Source organism: Doryrhamphus excisus, linkage group LG12, assembly GCF_037039965.1.
Source record: "Doryrhamphus excisus strain RoL-2023G ecotype Guam linkage group LG12, RoL_Dexc_Guam_v1.1, whole genome shotgun sequence".
In the NCBI taxonomy this organism is placed as follows: Eukaryota; Metazoa; Chordata; class Actinopteri; order Syngnathiformes; family Syngnathidae; genus Doryrhamphus; species Doryrhamphus excisus.
In genome coordinates, this window is record NC_136368.1 from 16,207,228 (window position 1) to 16,226,583 (window position 19,356).

A 19,356-nucleotide genomic window follows, 5' to 3' on the forward strand; every position below is an offset into this window, starting at 1 on the left:
CTGATTTAAGAAATTGGTCCATTTGTTACCATAGACCATTCAAAAATTGTTTTATTTTACTTAAGTGACGTTTTCGGACGTTTGATAGGAATAGGGCAAAAGTTTCCATTTTCCCTTAAACATGTCCCAAGTTAGCACAGTAGGTTCAAACACATCCGTGAATCTTCATTTTTCTCAAGTTGGTTGTGGAGTTTTCAGCTGGCCTTCGGCTATATAATACCTAAAGTTTGGCCTTGTTTTATTTTTAAAAGTTATTAAAGGCAGTTATCTTGGCTTCGATAATTTGACCGTAAATTGTACAATGACAATAGTATTGAATGTGGTCTGTCTTGTGTTATTGTGTGCATCCAAACCGGCCAACTCTGGGATCGATTGCTTTGGCTGAGTCGTCACGTGACTTCCGCATAGCCAGAGGGGGCTTGGAAATCAGTGGAGTTTTCTTCCAGCCGCGGTAAACATGGCATGAAGTCATGATGAGTGACATGTAGAGCCGCTCCACAACAGTTGACATGCCCATTTAAAAAAGGTAAGTTTCGCCAAAACACGTTTGAAATACTATGTGGCTTCTTCCTACTTGAAGCTAAGTACAATAGCTAGCTAGCTAGCTTAGCCGCCACTTTCCAGCAAGTACTCGGCGTCACACTTTTGTTTTTGTTTATGGCCCCCTGTTAACACAATTGGATTCGGAACAATGGCTTCCAATTGTCAGCCGTCCTGTTAATACGGGCCTTATACAGGAAAGGAGCTTCTTTATAATCCCTAGCAGTAGAATGTACGCCTTCTCTGAGAAGCTGCAAGCGGAGCTACTTAGCTCGCAGTGATGCGTCGGTCGTGCATGATTGCTGAGAATGTGTTGTGTTGTGTTGTGTTGTACCAACACTGAAAAGAAGCAGGCGGGAACAAGCACGATAGAAAGGTGAGGAAAATGAGCAATAGGAAACAAAAGCTCGGGTACTTTGTTTTTCTGAATGGCAATTTTCACTGGAGATTCGCATAAACTATCTGGGGAATTGTACCAAACAATACTTATTTTCATGTTGAGCTTACTGTATATATGAACAGTAAACATCTTAACTAGTTTTGCCTTATAAATTAATTTTACATGTATTTTTTAAGCAACAAAAATCTGATATTAGTCGAAAGATCCAGCGTTTTTTGTGAGCCGTGCAAAAAGGTGGAAATTATGTAATTTGGAATTTTCCAATGCTACTGATTGGTGTTGATTGCAGATGAGTTCACAATTGAAATATCTACCAGTCGCAGGATGGAATATTGCAAATTTAGCAATGACTTGAAGAATAATTACCCAATTTCCTGAAATATGTGGCCTCCACTCTAATAGACAATATGCTGCAATTAATCGTGAGCAAAATTTCGATGACCGGTGTCACCATGTACTATGTGCGGACATTGACAACACACACAGCCTGCAAAGCAGATATGGCATCTGTAAAGCTGAGGTTTACAGTGCATTGTTTGTGTAAAATAGAATGTTGTGTTGTAGTGCAAAATCTGCCAGCGTTGTCAGCATTGACCCCGATACAACAAGGTAGCAGGCACTACCAATGTTTTGTGTATTTATGTTTAGTAGTAAATTATTTAAAAAAAAAAAACTTGAGCTTATTAATGCCTTGTACTCTCTGCCGTTGATAAACTTTTTTTTAAAAAGTGTATATATTTTTTGCTAGTTTCATAAAAGCCATTAAGTTAGTGTGGCTCATAATGGGCCAGCCTCTGCAGGGTCACATGATCCAACATCCTCCTAATCTCTTTAGTGAGGTCCCAGGGGCGGCATGCACATTTTTTGCAGTAATCTGATGTTTTCGGCGCATGTGTGAAGTTTGTTTCATGTAAAAATATTGACACATCTTCATGTTGCAGCACCGTCAGCCTTCACCACCACCTGACCGGCTGTCCTCCATTCCTTGGCTTTGCTTCGAGGGTCCTACTTACCCGCCCTGCCGCTCTGTTCCACCGCCAGCTCCTAAGAACATAAAATGGTGGACGTCACCAAATGGCCTCTCTTCAGCCTGATGTCGCCCCAGGAGCTGGCCTCCATCTGGAAAGCGTGCGTGTTTGGAGCGTCTGCCAACGAGGCCATCTTCATCACCGGTGACGATGAGGTGAGGGTTCAAAACTACCACATTCCTTGAATATTGCAACATGAATTATAAAAATGAAAATACCCTTTAAAAAAAACACAAAAACGTATCACCAATCTGTCTGTGCCAAGCTGTGTCTAGTCACACCCCTATTTAGTATATATAACAATTAATTTCATTTTAAAAATATAATAATGACTTGGAGTGCATGAGAAAGTGACCACATGGGCATTTTAGCAAGTATATTGTACAACACAGGAGCAATACAACCAATGTTGTTTTAGTGCTAATGAGCAAACTTCAGCTAGCTTTACCACTGATGAGTTGTAAGCAACACAATAGTTTCACACTAACCGATGAGTGGTTCAGCCGACATTTTCAAGCTTATGCTGAGGTGAAAACAGAGGAAAGATAAAGCTGCTCATCACCCAAACGCAGCTACTGCCATCTTGTGGAGTCCAAAAAAAAAACAAACATTAGGCAGCTGCCTACAGCCACAGCTATTAATGTTGTTAGAGCCGCTGTCGCTTATTGAAAGAAGGTGTTAAGTGGAGCCTTTAGCTATTGTCCTGGTGTGCTATATGTCCCCCCGCCCTCCAGGTATATGTGTTTGGACTCAACTGCAGTAACTGCCTCGGCACTGGAGACAGCCAAAGCACCATCGTACCAAAGAAGCTGGACTTCCTGAGTGGCAGGAAGGTGGTCAGCATGAGCTACGGCAGCGGGCCGCACGTCCTCCTGGCCACTGAGGGTATGACTACCAAAATATCTATTTTTTTTGTAGTTAAAGTTCAGTTTAAAGACTTTTTACTGATGTGTCAGACGGCGAGCTCTTCGCCTGGGGACACAATGGCTACAGCCAGCTGGGCAATGGGACCACCAACCAAGGGGTGGCGCCGGTGCTCGTGTCAGCCAGCCTGCTCAATAAGAAGGTCACAGAGGTAGCCTGTGGCTCCCACCACTCCATGGCTCTCACCGACTCTGGAGAGGTATGTACTGTTACTTCGAATTGCTGAGTCGTACTACTGGCCGAGTAGCGGGTCACTACATTAGGTACACATCTATAATCAATGCAACTTTGAACTCTCTGACCATAACAAGTTATTAGTACTTTTGTATGTGGATTGTATAGTAAGTCATCTTCTTGGATATGACATATAGGATGTATGCATTCACTCCCACACACATTGGCTGATTTTTTCTCAATATAATTCATTTTTTTTTTCATTTGCACATTTTCTTTCTGAAAATTCATTCATTCATTTTCTACCGCTTAGCCTCACAAGGGTCACGGGGGGTGCTGGAGCCTATCCCAGCTGTATTCGGGCGAGAGGCAGTGTACACCCTGGACTGGTGGCCAGCCAATCACAGGGCACATATAGACAAACAACCATTCACACTCACATTCATACCTATGGACAATTTGGAGTCGCCAATTAACCTAGCATGTTTTTGGAATGTGGGAGGAAACCGGAGTACCCGGAGAAAACCCGCACATGCACGGGGAGAACATGCAAACTCCACACAGAGATGGCCAAATGTGGAATTGAACTCGGGTTTCCTAGCTGTGAGGTTTGCACGCTAACCACTCTCCGCCGTGCAGCCCCTTTTTCTGAAAAGTTTAAATAAAATGTCATAAATTCTCTTAGTACCGATAATAAAGCATAACATTCACAGTACATTAGTGGTTCCCAAAGTGAGGTACGCATACCCCCAGGGGTACGTCAATTGCATAGGGGGTACTTCAATCACCGTCTAACTGTCAAAATTAATAAAATAAAAATGAATCTTTAAATTGAATAAAAGTTTCTCTCCAATGCTGTTTGAATGTGGCCAATGTCAGGGCGTCATTTTGATCTCTACTCCCTGCTGATTGGCTGTCTTCCTTGTACCTGTGGCTGCCTGCTAGGTGTACGCGTGGGGGTACAACAACTGTGGCCAAGTGGGTTCTGGTTCCACAGCCAACCAGCCGCACCCGCGCCGAGTTTCCAGCCTCCTTCAGAACAAAGTGGCTGTCAGCATCGTGTGTGGACAGACCTCCTCCATGGCGGTGGTGGACAATGGAGAGGTGATGGACCTTCGTCTTATCGTCACTTTTGGTGCTGCTGCTGCTATCGCCGCAAATTGTTAAGCTAACGTTTTGTCGGCAGGTGTTTGGTTGGGGCTACAACGGCAACGGACAGCTTGGACTTGGAAATAACGGGAACCAGCTCACCCCGTGTCGACTCATTGGTCTCATGGGTTTGTGTGTGCAACAAGTGAGCAGATACACACACACACACACACACACACACACTTGACGTTACATAACACAGGTGTAGCTAATGTTGGATTCTGTATCCATGCTAGATTGTGTGTGGTTACACGCATTCACTAGCACTGACCGATGAAGGCTTCCTCTACGCCTGGGGGGCCAACACGTATGGACAACTGGGCACGGGGAACAAGAGCAACCAGCTGAGTCCGGTTCAGATCATGACTGACAAAGAGAGGTCCGAGCAAGACCACTTCCCTCCTCCCTCCCGCTCTCTCTCTCTCTCTCTCTCTCCATCCACACATCATCACCGACTGTTATGTTTCTGCTTTGTGTAGGATCGTGGAGGTGGCCGCCTGTCACTCCACACACACATCAGCCGCAAAGACCCAGAGCGGCCAGGTGTACATGTGGGGCCAGTGCAGGGGCCAATCCATACTGCTGCCCCACCTCACGCATTTCGCCTGCACTGACGACGTCTTCGCCTGCTTTGCCACGCCCTCTGTGATGTGGAGGCTTCTGACCATGGGTATTGTATTGTATATTGCGTGTATATACCATATTTTCCGGACTATAAGTCACACTTTTTTTCATAGGTTGGCTGTTCCTGCGACTTATACTTTAGAGCGACTTGTAAATTAATATTTATGTTACATAAACATTGGACACCTTTTCTGTTCATGTTTATTTTTTGTGTAGCTGAATAACCATGTTAGCATATCTTACACCTATTCAGCCTGTTCTCTATTCTTTTATTGTTAGAACTTGCCTTCCAAGAGGATGTAATGTCTGTTTTGTAAAATAAATTACCCGCAAAAAATGCCACTTATACTCCAGTGTGACTTATGTATGTTTTTCTACCCAATTATGCATTTTTGGCCTTGAGCGACTTATAGTCCAGAAAATACGGTATATATTCATTCATTTATTTTCTACCGCTTATCCTCACGAGGGTCGCGGGGGTTGCTGGAGCCTATCCCAGCTGTCTTCAGGCGAGAGGCGGGGTACACCCTGGACTGGTGGCCAGCCAATCACAGGGCACATATAGACAAACAACCATTCACACTCACATTCATACCTATGGACAATTTGGAGTCGCCAATTAACCTAGCATGTTTTTGGAATGTGGGAGGAAACCGGAATACCCGGAGAAAATGCACGGGGAGAACATGCAAACTCCACACAGAGATGGCCGAGAGTGGGATTGAACTCAGGTCTCCTAGCCGTGCAGCCCTACATATATATATATATATATATATATTGTATTGTATTGTAAAGAATACCGTTACCGTGAATCCTTTATCACTTATCACATAAAGCTAAGATAACTTAGCATATATTGACCCACATCAGACTGTTTCTAGCATCAAATGTATCAAAGCGGTTCCCACACTCTTCAGTTTTTCTGTATGTGACCCCTCCGTCCTACAGGGAATATTATTTTCCAGCATTCACGTACACAGGATGTCAGAACGGTCATTGCTCTTTGATTTTTGTAGTACATCAAAATACATGTCATGTGATTCCCTTCCCTTGTATCTCTACCAACTTCCATGAAAGAGCCCCCCTGCACTGGACTGTACCACAATGGTGGAGTAGATTGGGACATAACTCAGCACTTTTGTTTTTTTTTTTAAGAGTATGATGACTTCCTGACGGTGGCTCAGTCTCTGAAGAAGGAGTTTGACAACCCAGAGACGGCTGACCTCAAGTTCTGCGTAGATGGCAAATACATCTACGTACACAAAGCAGTCCTCAAGATCAGGTAGGGAAAGTCAGAGTGTTTCCACGAGTGGATCCACCGCATGGTCTTTGCGTGTGTGCTACAGGTGCGAACACTTCCGCTCCATGTTCCAGTCGCACTGGAACGAAGACACGAAGGAGGTGATAGAGATCGACCAGTTCTCCTTCCCGGTATACCGCTCCTTTCTGGAGTTCCTCTACACGGACAACGTGGAGCTGCCTCCAGAGGACGCCATCGGCCTGCTGGACCTGGCCACCTCCTACTGCGAGAACCGCCTGAAGCGTCTATGCCAGCACATCATCAAGAGGGGCATCACGGTGGAGAACGCCTTCACCCTGCTGTCTGCCGCCGTTCGCTACGACGCCGAGGTCGGCCTCCGCGCTTCACTCCATCATAATCCATCTTATCTTCAGTTCTTAGTTCTTTGTATCGTTTCATCCAGGACCTGGAGGAGTTCTGCTTCAAATTCTGCGTGAACCACCTGACCCAGGTGACCCAGACGGCGGCTTTCTGGCAGATCGACGGCAACCTGCTCAAAGACTTCATATGTCGAGCGAGCCGCTGCGGCGCCTTCAAGAATTGATCTGGAGCTATACATCAACGATGCGTTCAGGGACACCACGCCCCTCCCAATTCTAAAGACTTGAATGTTGCAATATTTGCTGACCAACTTATTTAAGTTTTTGCACTTTTTAAAAAAACACTTTTATTCTCTAAACACAACATCTACAGGCGCCATCTGGAAGTAACAGCTTTGTTATTATTATTATTATTATTATTAGCATTATTAGCACTTATGCCTCCATAGCTGCTCTGACGATTGGACCTCAGGTTACCAGACACATTCAGTCTGTTACAGGAGTGGAAATTTGCTTTGTGCGACTAGACTACAAAGCTTTTTTTTTTTTTTCTGACGTTGGAACTGAACTCATGACATTTTAGGGAGACTTTTCTCCATTGATTCAGTCTGACATTTTGTAATAATGACTTATTTCCAGCTGCACTCCTGCTGTGACACTTTCATTCCAGTGGAGACTCGTCTTTAAATCCACTAACTTGTCTTTTTAAAAGGCAGAAATAAGCAACAGGTCAGAATGCCAGTTTCATTTCATTGGATTAGCAAAACAAGGACAGTCCTGGGAGTACTCTGAAGTGCCAGTTTGACCACTTTCTGACCTCTGTATGAAAATGTCATTTAAAATGAATAATAAAAGACTCACGTTGATTGAGTCAGACATCTTTGTACCTAGTACTGACACAATGACCCTGTCACTCTCCATGAAATCTCAGCATGTCCACTACCACAGTTTAACTCTAAGATGCCAGTGAAGAACAGCTTGTTCTCCAATGCCCTTTCCTCTTGTATGATGATGAAGTTTAAATATAAAAACACATTCTTCATTGTGGAAAGATCCCACAACATCACAGGATGCTTCAGGTAACAAGTGCTAAACTTTCAAAGGTAAAACTATAACCAGTTTTTGATGACCATTACAAACGACTGGAGAACAACTTGGTATAATGGTTAAAGAAAAATAATAAATTAGCACTTATGGTTGTGATTTTTAATACCATGAGTTAAGATATATATTTGTGTACTTTTCAAACTTTTCGTGGACAAGCTAACTTTCAGTAAGCTTACACTGCGGTCATTTGGATACAACTATTTTGACTATGAAGCCCTCGAAAATACCTCTAACAACGTTGGATCGTCTGATATACATACATGCTGTGATCAAACATTAACACGTACACTGATAATAACATGTAATAGTTGCGGTATCTTGCCGTATTTTGATGATTTTAAACACTACCCAAACTTTGCTGAGCGCATTGATACACATACTTATGCTAGTTCCTTCCACAACAGCAGCAGCGACAACACTTATGATGACGAAAAGGTGAAAAGAGTGAAATATGTGTGAGTGACTTAATAATTTGGTAAGTTAACAATAAAATTCAAATGAAGGTTTGAACTATTTTTGACAGTGTCTATATAAGACAGAAATCTGAGGAAAGTATACGGTGAGGAGTTTTATAGCCTTAAAACAGATAATTGAGAGGTGAAAAAATGAGGTTAGCTACTTCGGGTATTTCACTTACTGTGGCTAAGTATTCAGAATTTACAGCTGCACTCCTGCTGTGACGCTTTCATTCCAATGGAGACCAGTCTTTAAATCTATGAACTTTTTTAAAAAGCAGAAATAAAAACAAGTCAGAATGCCAGTTTCATTTTATTGTATTACCAAAACAGGGACATTTCAGTGAGTCCTCTGAAGTGCTAGTTAGACATTTCTGACGTCGGTATGAAAATGTAATTTAAAATAAATAACTCACATTGATGGTCCTCTCAATGTTCATATCTCAGCATGTAGACGACAACAGTTAATACTGTATGTTTAAATACAAAAACACATACACACTCACATTCTTCAAAAAACGAGAGGACCACTTTCAGACATGAAAGTGGTGATGTCATCTCATCAGCGCCGACTCTACTTCCTGCATGGCTGCCAGTGACCTTTGCAGCTCCATTTGTTTACCTATCAATGCTGTCAAAAGCAAAAACAAAAGTCCAAGTTAGAAGGTTAAAAACAAAGCAAAAGTTTACCTGCTGAACGATGCAAAAATACTCAACTCACCATTCTGCTGTTTCCTCACCAGCTGCGTCAGCTTGCCAGAAGCCATCATGACTTTCAGGGCGGTGTCGTAATCTGCAGTGCATTTGCAGAACATCTTTGGAAGTCTGGTAGGAAATCAGTTTTTCACGTGTACGGAACTTGGCTCACCTTCCTGGCTGGCCTGGTCCGACTGGATCCTCGTGGAGATGTTGCTCATTTCCATGATTAAATCCATGAAGATGGCTTGTGTGCAGCCTGCTGCGTTGCAGCTTCTCCAGAAGCTAGCAGGGTCCAAAGCGGGGGGCGTTCCTAAAGACAGGACATCAGTAATATTAATACTCTTAAATCAATATGAATGACCCTGGGTCTTTCTATTAAATAGTACATGTATACTCCTCCCATTATAAAAACCTACATTGTCTAGAAACAAAGAGTAGAAATATACCTTTGTTTTTCCCATGTGTTGCCTCTGCTGCAGTGGAATTATTCCCAGTGGGAGGGGCTGGTGACAATGTCATCGCAGGAAGCTCCTTTGGAAGAGACTCGGCATCCTAAAAGGGAACATTGATATTAACAAGGTGTCTGATGCAGCCCTGCACACAACTAAAGTTCCTCCTGCACTTAAAAGCACTATAGTATTTTAACTTATATTTGGCCAGCCCTTTTTAAAAGTGTGGAATGGGCAAATGACAAGTTTCCCAGCATGCTTTGCTGTAGTAAAAATCTTATCCCTTTTGAAGGGTGTTATTTACGTCGCTGTGTTTAAGTGTGCGATGCAGGCAAAATCAATGCTATTTTCCAAACATTTCCGAGCGTTCAAGTAGAACTTACAGGGTCCACATCTCCACTCATGTCTGCTGTCTGGTGTTCTGGGGAGAGAAAGAGGCAGATATGTTACTTATGAGTTTTGTGACATATAGTGTAAATATTTGTTTTCAAGCATATGATGTATATTATGATCACACGTAGAAAAATGTCAGGTTTTGTCAAATGTCAGGTTCTCTCTTTGTCAAGTTTATTTATATAGCCCTTAATCACAAAACAGCCATAAAGGGCTTTACAAGCAGGCAGCAATAGACAACATTCCCTGATTTGGACCCCCAAGGAAAAACTCAAAATTCAAAATGTATGTATGTAGTACCTTTGTAGGCTCCAGCACAGGTCACTTCATCTTCCCTGAAAGAGAAGAACATTTTTAAATGTGGTTCAATTAAAAAGTTGATTATGCATGTGGATGGCTACCTAGCATACCCTGATAGCTTATAGCACGTGTGTCGACAGAGGGCCGAAGCGCTGCAGGTTTTCTTTCCCACAATTTTCTCCAGCAGGTAATTTCATTGACGAGCTCCTTCCCTCAAACCAAAGGAGGGCTCATCATTAAAATCACCTGCTTTAGTGACCGGCTGGAAAGAAAACCTGTACTGTCTCGGCCCTCAGCGGCACGAGTTGGACACCCCTGGCTTAGAGGAAGTCCGATGTAGAACATTAATCAGGTTGCATATGCAAATTGTGCATTAATGAAGTAAATGCATGTAGGTTAGCATGTAGGTTAGCATGTCTCTGGTTTTCTTAGGTTCATTGGTGACTCCAAATTCTCCATAGGTATGAATGTGAGTGTGAATGGTTGTTTGTCTATATGTGCCCTGTGATTGGCTGGCAACCAGTCCAGGGTGTACCCCGCCTCTCGCCCAAAGACAGCTGGGATAGGCTCCAGCACCCCAGCGACCCTCGTGTGGATAAGCAGAAAATGAATGAATGAATGGAAGTTAAGCCAAACTCTGACGAATACCAATGATGCTTAGTAGTGGAGATTCGAACCCGGGGCGTCCGCTACAAGTATCAAACTAAAAAGATTTAAACGATCTCATGAGAGTCGGTATGTTAGATACTCAAATCCCAACCCTTACCCTAAGCCACCAAAAAGAAACAAGAAGCTTCTGTGTATATGCTAGGATATACCGATTGATCCTGGAGTAGTCTGGTAGCTGGAGCTAATAAACCAGAATGGTCGAGTTGGTCAAGTTGGCAGATGTGCAGAATCGGTTTTTAGCACCGAAATCCAAGCCAGAGACTTGAAAATCCAAATGCTGATTACATGGCAGCAGGACAGAATCCGTAATCCAAGTGGATAAAATAAGCAGACAACAGCTAACAGTTGCTACAAATTTGCATCAAAACCTGAGAAAAACTAGTCTCTGACTTTCTTACTTCCTCTACAGCGAGTTATTTAACAGTAATTCAACTTTTTAAAAAATGCAAAGACAATGCTTTGATTGGGGACTTTGAGTTTGGTGGAATAATACAGTACAACAAACTGAGTACTTATTACCATGCAATGTTGTACAATAACTAAGAAAGTGTACGCAAACCAAAGCAATGTTTGAAAACCAAGGTTCCACAGTATTTGGTAGGGAAGCAGTGGTCCTACCTGACGGACTGAGGCGGCACCGCACAGGAAACAGACAAAAGGAAGAAATGTGTGTCACATGAGTAATCACAGTCACATGACGATAATAATGATGATGATAATGATGATGTAAACAGTCGAGACTTACTTGGTCCATTGAAGCCAAGTCGGAACTAATGTCGGAATCTGAATCCTGTATGGGTGCAAATGAGTGAGGCGGTTCCTCGTCACCTGTGACACATTTTGGGGGGGGTATTAATTTGGGTTGAGTTCCACCCATTTGTGTAAATGGAAATGGAAAAAACGAAGCAACTCATCACATATACCTGAACATGAGGAGTCTAATAGGCTCTGTATCTTCCTTCTCAAGCTTTGACGTTTCCTTTTGGGGGGGGCATCGGCCTGTCTGTAAGAGATGTCGTAACACGAGCAAGGTTTCAATAGCAACACAGTCGATATGAAGTTACAGAGATTTATACACCAGGGTCGCCCATTACGTCGATCGTGATGGTAGGTTGGGTCCATCACATAAACGTCACTTTGTAGATATCATACGATATCAGTCAGCTGATATTCAACTTCCTCTCCTCATTTATGTTGCTTATTATTCCAATTATGGATAAACTAAGGTAAAACTAGGTAATTGTTTGATGGCTTTGCTTTGTCTCATGAATTCCATTATAGAAATGTGTTTTCTACACTTTTGTTTGTATGATTTTATGATGAACTCATGTATGTATTTTTACATATGTATGTTGTGGCAACTTTTGTATCTTCTACTGCTGATCACTAAAGAACGGAAAAAGGTAGAAACAAACTGTCTTTTCTGATGAATGGTAAGAGCCCAATCTTTCGTTTGGTATATACCAATGGTATGTCCCAAGAACACAATATACCGTGTGCCATGAAAAATCAGTCAACATCATCAAAAATGTCCTGTACCAAGGGGGACAGCTTTTGAAAAACTGCTGGGATTGAATGAGTTAATTGGGAATTCAGCCCATTTTTTTTAATGTTGCCTTGACTTTGTTTATGCATAATCATTTTCATATATTGTGTATCTGTACTTTTTGATGGCAAATGCTATTGAATGCTATTCAGGTATTCAGATTACCAGTACTACCGGTATTCCCGGTTATATACAGAGCTATTGAGGAATTAATTATGTGTAATTATTTTTTATTGTCATGTTGGATTGAATGCCTGGTACAACTACTGGTACATTTGTTTGGACAGATTTATTGATAACATAAATAGCTCATGGGCGGCACGGCGGACTAGTGGTTAGCGCGCAGACCTCACAGCTAGAAGACCAGGGTTCAATTCCCACCCTCGGCCATCTCTGTGTGGAGTTTGCATGTTCTCCCCGTGCATGCGTGGGTTTTCTCCGGGTACTCCGGTTTCCTCCCACATTCCCCCCGCGACCCTCGTGAGGAAAAAGCGGTAGAAAATGAATGAATGAATAAATAGCTCATAAGAGTTTAATTTAAGAGATGATATCCAGCCCGGAGTTCAATTCCACCCTCAGGCATCTCTGTGTGGAGTTTGCATGTTCCACCCGTGCATGCGTGGGTTTTCTCCGGGTACTCCGGTTTCCTCCCACATTCCAAAAACATGCTAGGTTAATTGGCAACTCCAAATTGTCCATAGGTATGAATGTGAGTGTGAATGGTTGTTTGTCTATATGTGCCCTGTGATTGGCTGGCGACCAGTCCAGGGTGTACTCCGCCTCTCGCCCGAAGACAGCTGTGATAGGCTCCAGCGTCTCCCGCAACCATCGTGAGGATAAGCGGTAGAAAATGAATGAATCGTTAAGTCAGACATTAATTTTGTCTGTAAACATTTCTCAAAACGGTTTATATAAATACTTTCTTTAAATCATGGCAATGCTAATGTACAAAAACGGCGGACACACTTACTTGTTAGTACAAACCTGATGTCTCTGTAAAAAGAACAGTGCACAATAATCATTTCATGACAACAAAAATACTTCATTTACAGCAGATACCTTCGCTTCTTGTCTCACCAAGAAGAGCTGTTAAGTGGCAAGACCACCCGTGCTAAATGTTAGTCATTGAGACAGAACATAAAATGTCTATTTTTGACACCATTAATGTGTGGGCTATACTCCTGTATGGAGGTGCCAATGTATGCTACACAAGCCCACTCTTCCCCCTTCAAAACATACTAGCTTGAAGTTGATTCATCTCTGCATTTGAAATAGTAAAGATATAGGTATTCACCACTAATGATGATGGAATGTATTGTGCAGTGTGACAATGATGAAGAAATATAGGGCATAGCACAAGTTGACACTTTTACTTTTCTCTTGTCCTTTATGTATAAAAGAGTGCTTCTACTGACTCTACAAGGGTGACTTACGGCTGACTCTACAAGGGTGACTTACGGCGGCAAAAGTTCTACCTCCCTTTAACATATCCAGAAGTTCAACCTTCTCCTGCAGCTTTTTCTGGTGCTTAGGTTTCTTGGCAAACTCCTAGGAAGAGGCAGGACGTTTGGGCAGCGTCCAGTAATATAAAAATAACGTAAGAAAATCACAAAAGCTCACAGACTTGCAAGTGAATAAGACGCTTGTGTGTCCCGTGTACTTTCTGCCAGCAGGAAGTACAAAGTACACACAAAAGCGTCACACCAACTACTGTATGCTGTGTTATGCGTTTAGGTGGAGGAAAGGTTATTTAGGTTATCAGGGTGATGTGGTGCTCAAAGGAGAGGGTGCTGTCCGGGTATAGGCCAAGATTACGAAAGTGAGGTGAGGGAGGTGCCGATGGAGAAGGGAGTTGTTGTCGGCTGTATTGATTGACTGATTGATGATTAATCCATTATCCAATATATCAACTAACTATTTTGGTATTCAATTAACCATTTTTAAAACATTTAACAATGCCAAAAGAAGGCTTTGATTTCAGTCTCTCAAATTGTTTTATTTCCTTGCTGTCCGGGTTAATTGTTTAACGTGGGGTTCAAAAGAAAGGGTAGGGTCCAGGAGGATGCCGAGGTTGCGGATGAGCGGGGATGGATTTTACAAGATCTCATGACACCATTATTAATTGGACTCGTACCTTTAGAGCGACAACAGGCTGATTCGGGCATGAGTCAGAGCGGAGAAAGGTTGCAGTTAAATCACCTGTCGACACAGGATATTACATTTTTACAAATCAACCAGATCAAACGTTTGAAGAAAGTACTTGTCTCACCAGAAGTCGTTCCCTTTTTGTTTGATGCCATGGAGTGTTTATCGCAATACAGCCTGAAAGCACACATATGGTTAATGACGGCCCCTGTGGTCGTACACATGTATTGTGCCATCATAATACTCACATAAAGGTGAGAGATGAACACTCCAAGTTGACATTTCCTTTCTCTTTCTCACAGGTAGGGCAAAACTCCCCCAAAGAAGAATACAATGTCATTACTTTACCTCAAGCTGAAGGTTTTCATTTGAAAGACATTTGCTTAAAGGAGCTGTCACTACATTACACAATCTGAGATCCAATACAAATCAAGAGATACAATAGTCATCAAAAATGCTCAATTTTCAATAATTTGCATATTGACTGGAATACAAGACTGTATTTTTTCTCTCTAGAGTATTATGTATTGTCTTAATTTAAACATTTCTACATGCAAACCAACAAGTGGCACCAGATGAATTGTCCCCCAAGCGACTCTATTTTTTCCCTATCATTCATGCATACACAAATCAGTGACTTCATGACACAGAGATCTGTTGGAAAAAGTGTCTCAAAGATTATTACCAAGTTAGCAAACATCAGAGGAGGAGTTATGTTAATTTGAAGTCAATGTAATCATCTGTGATTACATTGACTGGTTTGGCCCACATATAAGATGACGTTTCCTTCTCAAGACACACTTTTGAAAAAATATTTGAGATTTTAAAAAAATGCCCATCAATATCAGTGAAATAACTGGAGGCTTGCAATAAAAAAAGTGAATAATATTTCTTTTGTTGATGGATAGTTGCTATATGATACTGCGTCATTGATCAGCATAGTCTTAAAATGGCCATCACAATTTCAAAACCGGTTTCTGTGTCATGACCGCATGTTTCCAGGTCACTTGTGTGTTTTGAGTGAGTGACAGAAAGACGGGCTTTGACTTGAAGTTGTTTTGGCGCCACCTGTTGGGTTTGCTTGTATAAACCTCAAGACCAGGGCTCTCAAACTCCCAGCCAACGGCCCCAAATGACATCAGAGTGTTTGTACACATGCAAATGAAACAATGCCAACTTTGCAGGATGGCTAAAAATGTCTGGTGAAAATATGACACATGGCAGACGTGGTTCGTCAAAACGGCCTGTTGCACTGTATCTAATTAGATTGTACACGTGTATCTACAGTAAATAAAAGTGCATCAGTAAGACAAGATATCATTCTAATCAACCTACCTTAAATGGTTCCTTTGAACTTGTCGTGGATCCAGACTTGACATAGTCACTCTCATTTGTGGAACTATTTTTTCCTGTTCATAAACAGGCCTTAAATGTTACATTAAAGTGTGCTTGATATACATTTATACATGGAAACTTACTCTTTTGTCCAATTTTGGAGTGTTCAAAGCAGAACAGCCTATGGGAAGAAGACACAAACATGTTTAAAGATGAAACAGTATGGATAAACAGAAGCTAAAAATTGTAAAAAAATTTTTTTTTGCTTTTTTTTTTTTTACAGGGAACACCATGGCCTTTAAGTCAGTGATTTTCAACCACTGTGGTAGTCAATTTTTTTTTAACATTTATTAATCATTTTCTGCAAATATTATGTCATTGTCTAGTGTCCGTGGTGTAAAGACTGCCAGAGCAATGTAATATTCATGTGGCAATACGTAGTTGATTCCCTCGTTCCTCCAATAGATTTACTGATGCACGTGAGTTGAGAAAAAAAAAACGTGCCGTGGCTCAAAAGAGATTGGAAAACACTGCCCTAACTTAAAATTATACTTCAATTAAATTTTAGGAGCACACACTGAAATCAACTTGCAAAGTAAACATTCATTATTTCTCTCATTTTGACTGTGTTACTGATGAATAATTGATCAATAAATGGCAACAGTCTTCTCTAACCATTCTGTTTCAGTTCTGAGCTTTTGAAGATAAGACATAATTCTAATGATAAAACAGGAAGGTTGATAAGTGAAAACAAAAGCCACTTGTAGCTTCCCCATGGGACAAAAACAATCTCCGAACTAACTACATTTTAAAAGACACAATGCCACTATGGTTACAAAAAAAAAGTCGCATTTGACTCACACATATTCGCCTCTGTTACTATCCACCACAGGCTCTGCTCCTACTTCAATTGCGCAAGGGTAGTGGTAGCATCTTTTGCACTTGTCCACCTCACAACCAACTGTGGCGCCACTCTTCTTACATTTGGCACACTTCTGGAGATAATCAAATGAACAAAAACAAGTTTATTGTATTGAATGGTTTTGTCTATTTTTATTTTGTGTGGGTTGTTTTTTTTTTCTTTTCTTACCAGTTTGTTTCCTCGCTTCACCTCGGTCTCCACATCCTCCACAGAAAAGCCGAAAAGGTCGTCAAACTGAGGTGAATCCTTGCAATAAATACCCGACGAGAACAACTGTGAAACCATAAAGAACATCAGTAAGAGTACATATAGACAACTACTCACACTCACATTAACACCGATGGACAATTTAGAGCATACTGTAGCTTTTGCCCAGACATTAAGAGGATAACAAAGACAGTTAACAACCACAGTTATATATCCACAAACTATCCAAAAGTAGAAACCTTACGTAGGAATGTAGGGACACAGAATAAAAGCACATTTCTCCTACTCTTGTGTAAAAAACAAACAAAAAATGTCCATCAGCACAAGTGAAGTTTAAAAAAAATAAAAGTCAACATTCATCAGCTGTCAATCACATTTTGTCCCAACCTGAAAACACACCCACAGTGGTGCATTATATTGGTACTGTACGTTGCAATCTGGGATAAAAGGTGTATAGGCTGCTTACTTATCTATTCCTCTGTGCATGAGTGTGCTTCAGTCACCAATTCACAAAACAGGAGGGAGCCAAAGTACTCCCTATCAAAGGCATCAATGAAGATTACACGTGGACTACAAGGAAATTAAAGTCCAAAAGGTATTGATGCAGCTTTGATTCAACACCCATAATGTTTTGTCTTTTTTTTAAATTATTTGTTAAGCTAATTGGCAATTCAAATTTTCATTTTCATTTTCTATACCGCTTATCCTCACGAGGGTCGTGAACATGCTGGAGCCTATCCTGGATGCCTTCGGGCGAGAGGCGAGGTACACCCTGGACTGGTCGCCGGCCAATCACAGGGCACATATAGACAAACAACCATTCACACTCACATTCATACCTATGGACAATTTGGAGTAACCAGTTAACCTAGCATGCATGTTATTCCTATTTAATAGGAACAATTTATTCCCAATTTATCATTTTTCTAATTGCATTTATTCTATCAATACTACCTTTCATACAGGAAGTGGAAAAAATGTATGTGACGGAAAGTGAAATACTTTAAGTGTCTATCCTTGCTTTTTCTGTACCGCTTATCCTCATTAGGGACTTAACTAAATTTTTTCGAAAGTGTCCATTTTGGCATTGTTAGGGTAAGGAAAATTTCTTTTCCAACAGTCAACTTCACATTCACCTTTTGGCACCGTTTTGACATCATATGTACGTCCAAAAAAAAAACTTTAGCGTCAAAGGTGACGCGGACTATGAGTTGCGATTGGCCGGCGTTTTAACATTACGTCATTTCCGTTTTTCTCTCGGCGAAAGCATCAAAAAGTCCGCCAAAACAAAATGATCTATCTCTCAGCCCCAAAAAATGCAATATCCAAATATGTACAGATGTATGACAATGACATAAATATAAGCGGTTTCAGAATGTACAATAAAAGTGACTGACTGTCCACATCGATTAGTTCCAGCTCCAGCAATGATCTGGATATCGTAATTTGCTGACTACTACAATAGGGGCTAAATAACTAGTCAAGTTTAATTCAAACTGAAATACAGTTCGGTTTGAGCTAGACTGTAAACAGTGTGTGTTCAACCACTGTATGAACAGCCGCTGTACTCTACCCTGTCAGAACTAAACTTAAATAAATGACTCTACCCTGTCAGAACTAAACTTAAATAAATGACCAATTAATCCTAATGTTTATGTCAACACTGTTAGTTAAAACTCAACGCAAGCATAAATGGTATATGACGTTAGCCAACTAACTTTAGCTGCTTTGCTAACACAACCCGTACAAGAGAATGGGATGGTAGTAATATTTACCAAACAGTTCTGGTGAGCGGTGACATTTTCTTTGCGAAGCAGATCCCCGGTTACCGTCGTCTCTTCGGTGCCTCCACAAAAGAGGCAGCAATGCAGCTTACGTCCGGGAACCATTTTGACAAAGTTACTCTTACTTTCGGTTGAGTTTCAAATTTGAAGTCCATACTCGTACGTAACATCCGGGGTAACTATGTTTGGACACGTGACACCGGAAGTCCGGCAAGAAATTAAGCCACAAAAAGCGACAACTACTAGGTACCGCGATACTTACACACCGCACGAGCCGAAAGAGAAATAAAGAAGACCGTAGTATAATGCCCATTTTGAAAGGGTATCGGAATCAATTACAATTTTCTTTTAATGTACGTTCAGTAGCCTACAATACAGGAAACAATAAAGTTTACTGAACTGTACTACCTCATTGGCTTCGTTCTTGATCAGGTACGTCCTCGAAGGCGTCATCTTCTTCCTGACCAAACCAGGCTCGCCCATGTTGAATACGTGCTGTGGGCGGCAATCAACTTCCTCTGTGATTTTCGTGTTTGCGGATGCAGCTTCCCCTTGCAAAGAAACGCTGCACAGCTGAAAGCGTTTCTTGAAACGCTCGAACCACCCGCCGCTTGCCTGAAAACCTTCCCGCGCCGACGACTGTCCTGCTTCTTTCTCTTTTTATCTTTTAATTATGACTTATTTCATAATTTTTTACATTATTTCTTAATTTTGACTTTTTATTTTAATAACTATGACTTTATTATGACTTTGGCCCATTTGACCTTTTCTTCATTCCTCTTCTTTCTACATTGTGCACCGATGGCTTCTATTTTCTTTTTCATATTTTGTTGACACAAATTAATGACATCAAATGAATCGTCTCCCACCATCGACACCGCAACAA

At 41.4% G+C, this 19,356-nt stretch overlaps 3 protein-coding genes across 5 annotated transcripts in view; 2 read left to right on the top strand and 1 right to left on the bottom strand.

The window, feature by feature from the left end:
* The window catches only part of spryd7b (SPRY domain containing 7b), a 168,468-nt gene that overhangs the window by 20,991 nt on the left and 128,121 nt on the right, over positions 1-19,356 (top strand). The window lies entirely within an intron of this gene.
* Positions 367-7,345, top strand: rcbtb1 (regulator of chromosome condensation (RCC1) and BTB (POZ) domain containing protein 1). The gene is made up of 11 exons (XM_058081566.2): positions 367-526; positions 1,882-2,123; positions 2,703-2,853; positions 2,925-3,091; positions 4,012-4,170; positions 4,253-4,360; positions 4,452-4,594; positions 4,695-4,885; positions 5,995-6,121; positions 6,186-6,468; positions 6,543-7,345. Exons 2-11 carry the CDS (start codon positions 1,998-2,000, stop codon positions 6,681-6,683), a joined length of 1,596 nt encoding a protein of 531 aa, XP_057937549.2. The 5' UTR covers positions 367-526; positions 1,882-1,997; the 3' UTR covers positions 6,684-7,345.
* Positions 8,329-19,145, bottom strand: phf11 (PHD finger protein 11). Of its 3 annotated transcripts, none has more exons than XM_058081558.2 (19): positions 18,879-19,145; positions 16,648-16,752; positions 16,419-16,552; positions 15,701-15,738; positions 15,558-15,631; positions 14,471-14,535; positions 14,347-14,399; positions 14,212-14,276; positions 13,536-13,625; positions 13,048-13,070; positions 11,455-11,534; positions 11,277-11,359; positions 11,150-11,157; positions 9,863-9,897; positions 9,553-9,590; positions 9,167-9,272; positions 8,890-9,030; positions 8,743-8,814; positions 8,329-8,652 (listed from the first exon to the last, which is right to left on the bottom strand). In XM_058081558.2, exons 1-19 carry the CDS (start codon positions 18,951-18,953, stop codon positions 8,576-8,578), a joined length of 1,362 nt encoding a protein of 453 aa, XP_057937541.2. In that variant the 5' UTR covers positions 18,954-19,145; the 3' UTR covers positions 8,329-8,575. The 3 variants fall into 3 exon arrangements, with proteins under 3 accessions (XP_057937541.2, XP_078651265.1, XP_078651266.1); XM_078795139.1 differs by lacking the exon at positions 18,879-19,145 and adding an exon at positions 18,462-18,630 and having other exon boundaries at positions 13,557-13,625; XM_078795140.1 differs by lacking the exons at positions 13,536-13,625; positions 18,879-19,145 and adding an exon at positions 18,462-18,630.

What these genes read in the sequence shown, in the direction of transcription:
- rcbtb1 (XM_058081566.2), top strand. Translation starts at nt 1,998, where the DNA reads ATGGTGGACGTCACCAAATGGCCTCTCTTCAGCCTGATGTCGCCCCAG. An exon ending in TCATCACCGGTGACGATGAG is followed by an intron (nt 2,124 to 2,702) that starts GTGAGGGTTCAA and finishes CCCGCCCTCCAG; the next exon opens with GTATATGTGTTTGGACTCAA. An exon ending in TGGGTTTGTGTGTGCAACAA is followed by an intron (nt 4,361 to 4,451) that starts GTGAGCAGATAC and finishes TATCCATGCTAG; the next exon opens with ATTGTGTGTGGTTACACGCA.
- phf11 (XM_078795139.1), bottom strand. Translation starts at nt 18,575, where the DNA reads ATGGTTCCCGGACGTAAGCTGCATTGCTGCCTCTTTTGTGGAGGCACC. An exon ending in TGAAGCGAGGAAACAAACTG is followed by an intron (nt 16,553 to 16,647) that starts GTAAGAAAAGAA and finishes GATTATCTCCAG; the next exon opens with AAGTGTGCCAAATGTAAGAA. An exon ending in GTTCAAAGGAACCATTTAAG is followed by an intron (nt 14,536 to 15,557) that starts GTAGGTTGATTA and finishes TCTTTGGGGGAG; the next exon opens with TTTTGCCCTACCTGTGAGAA.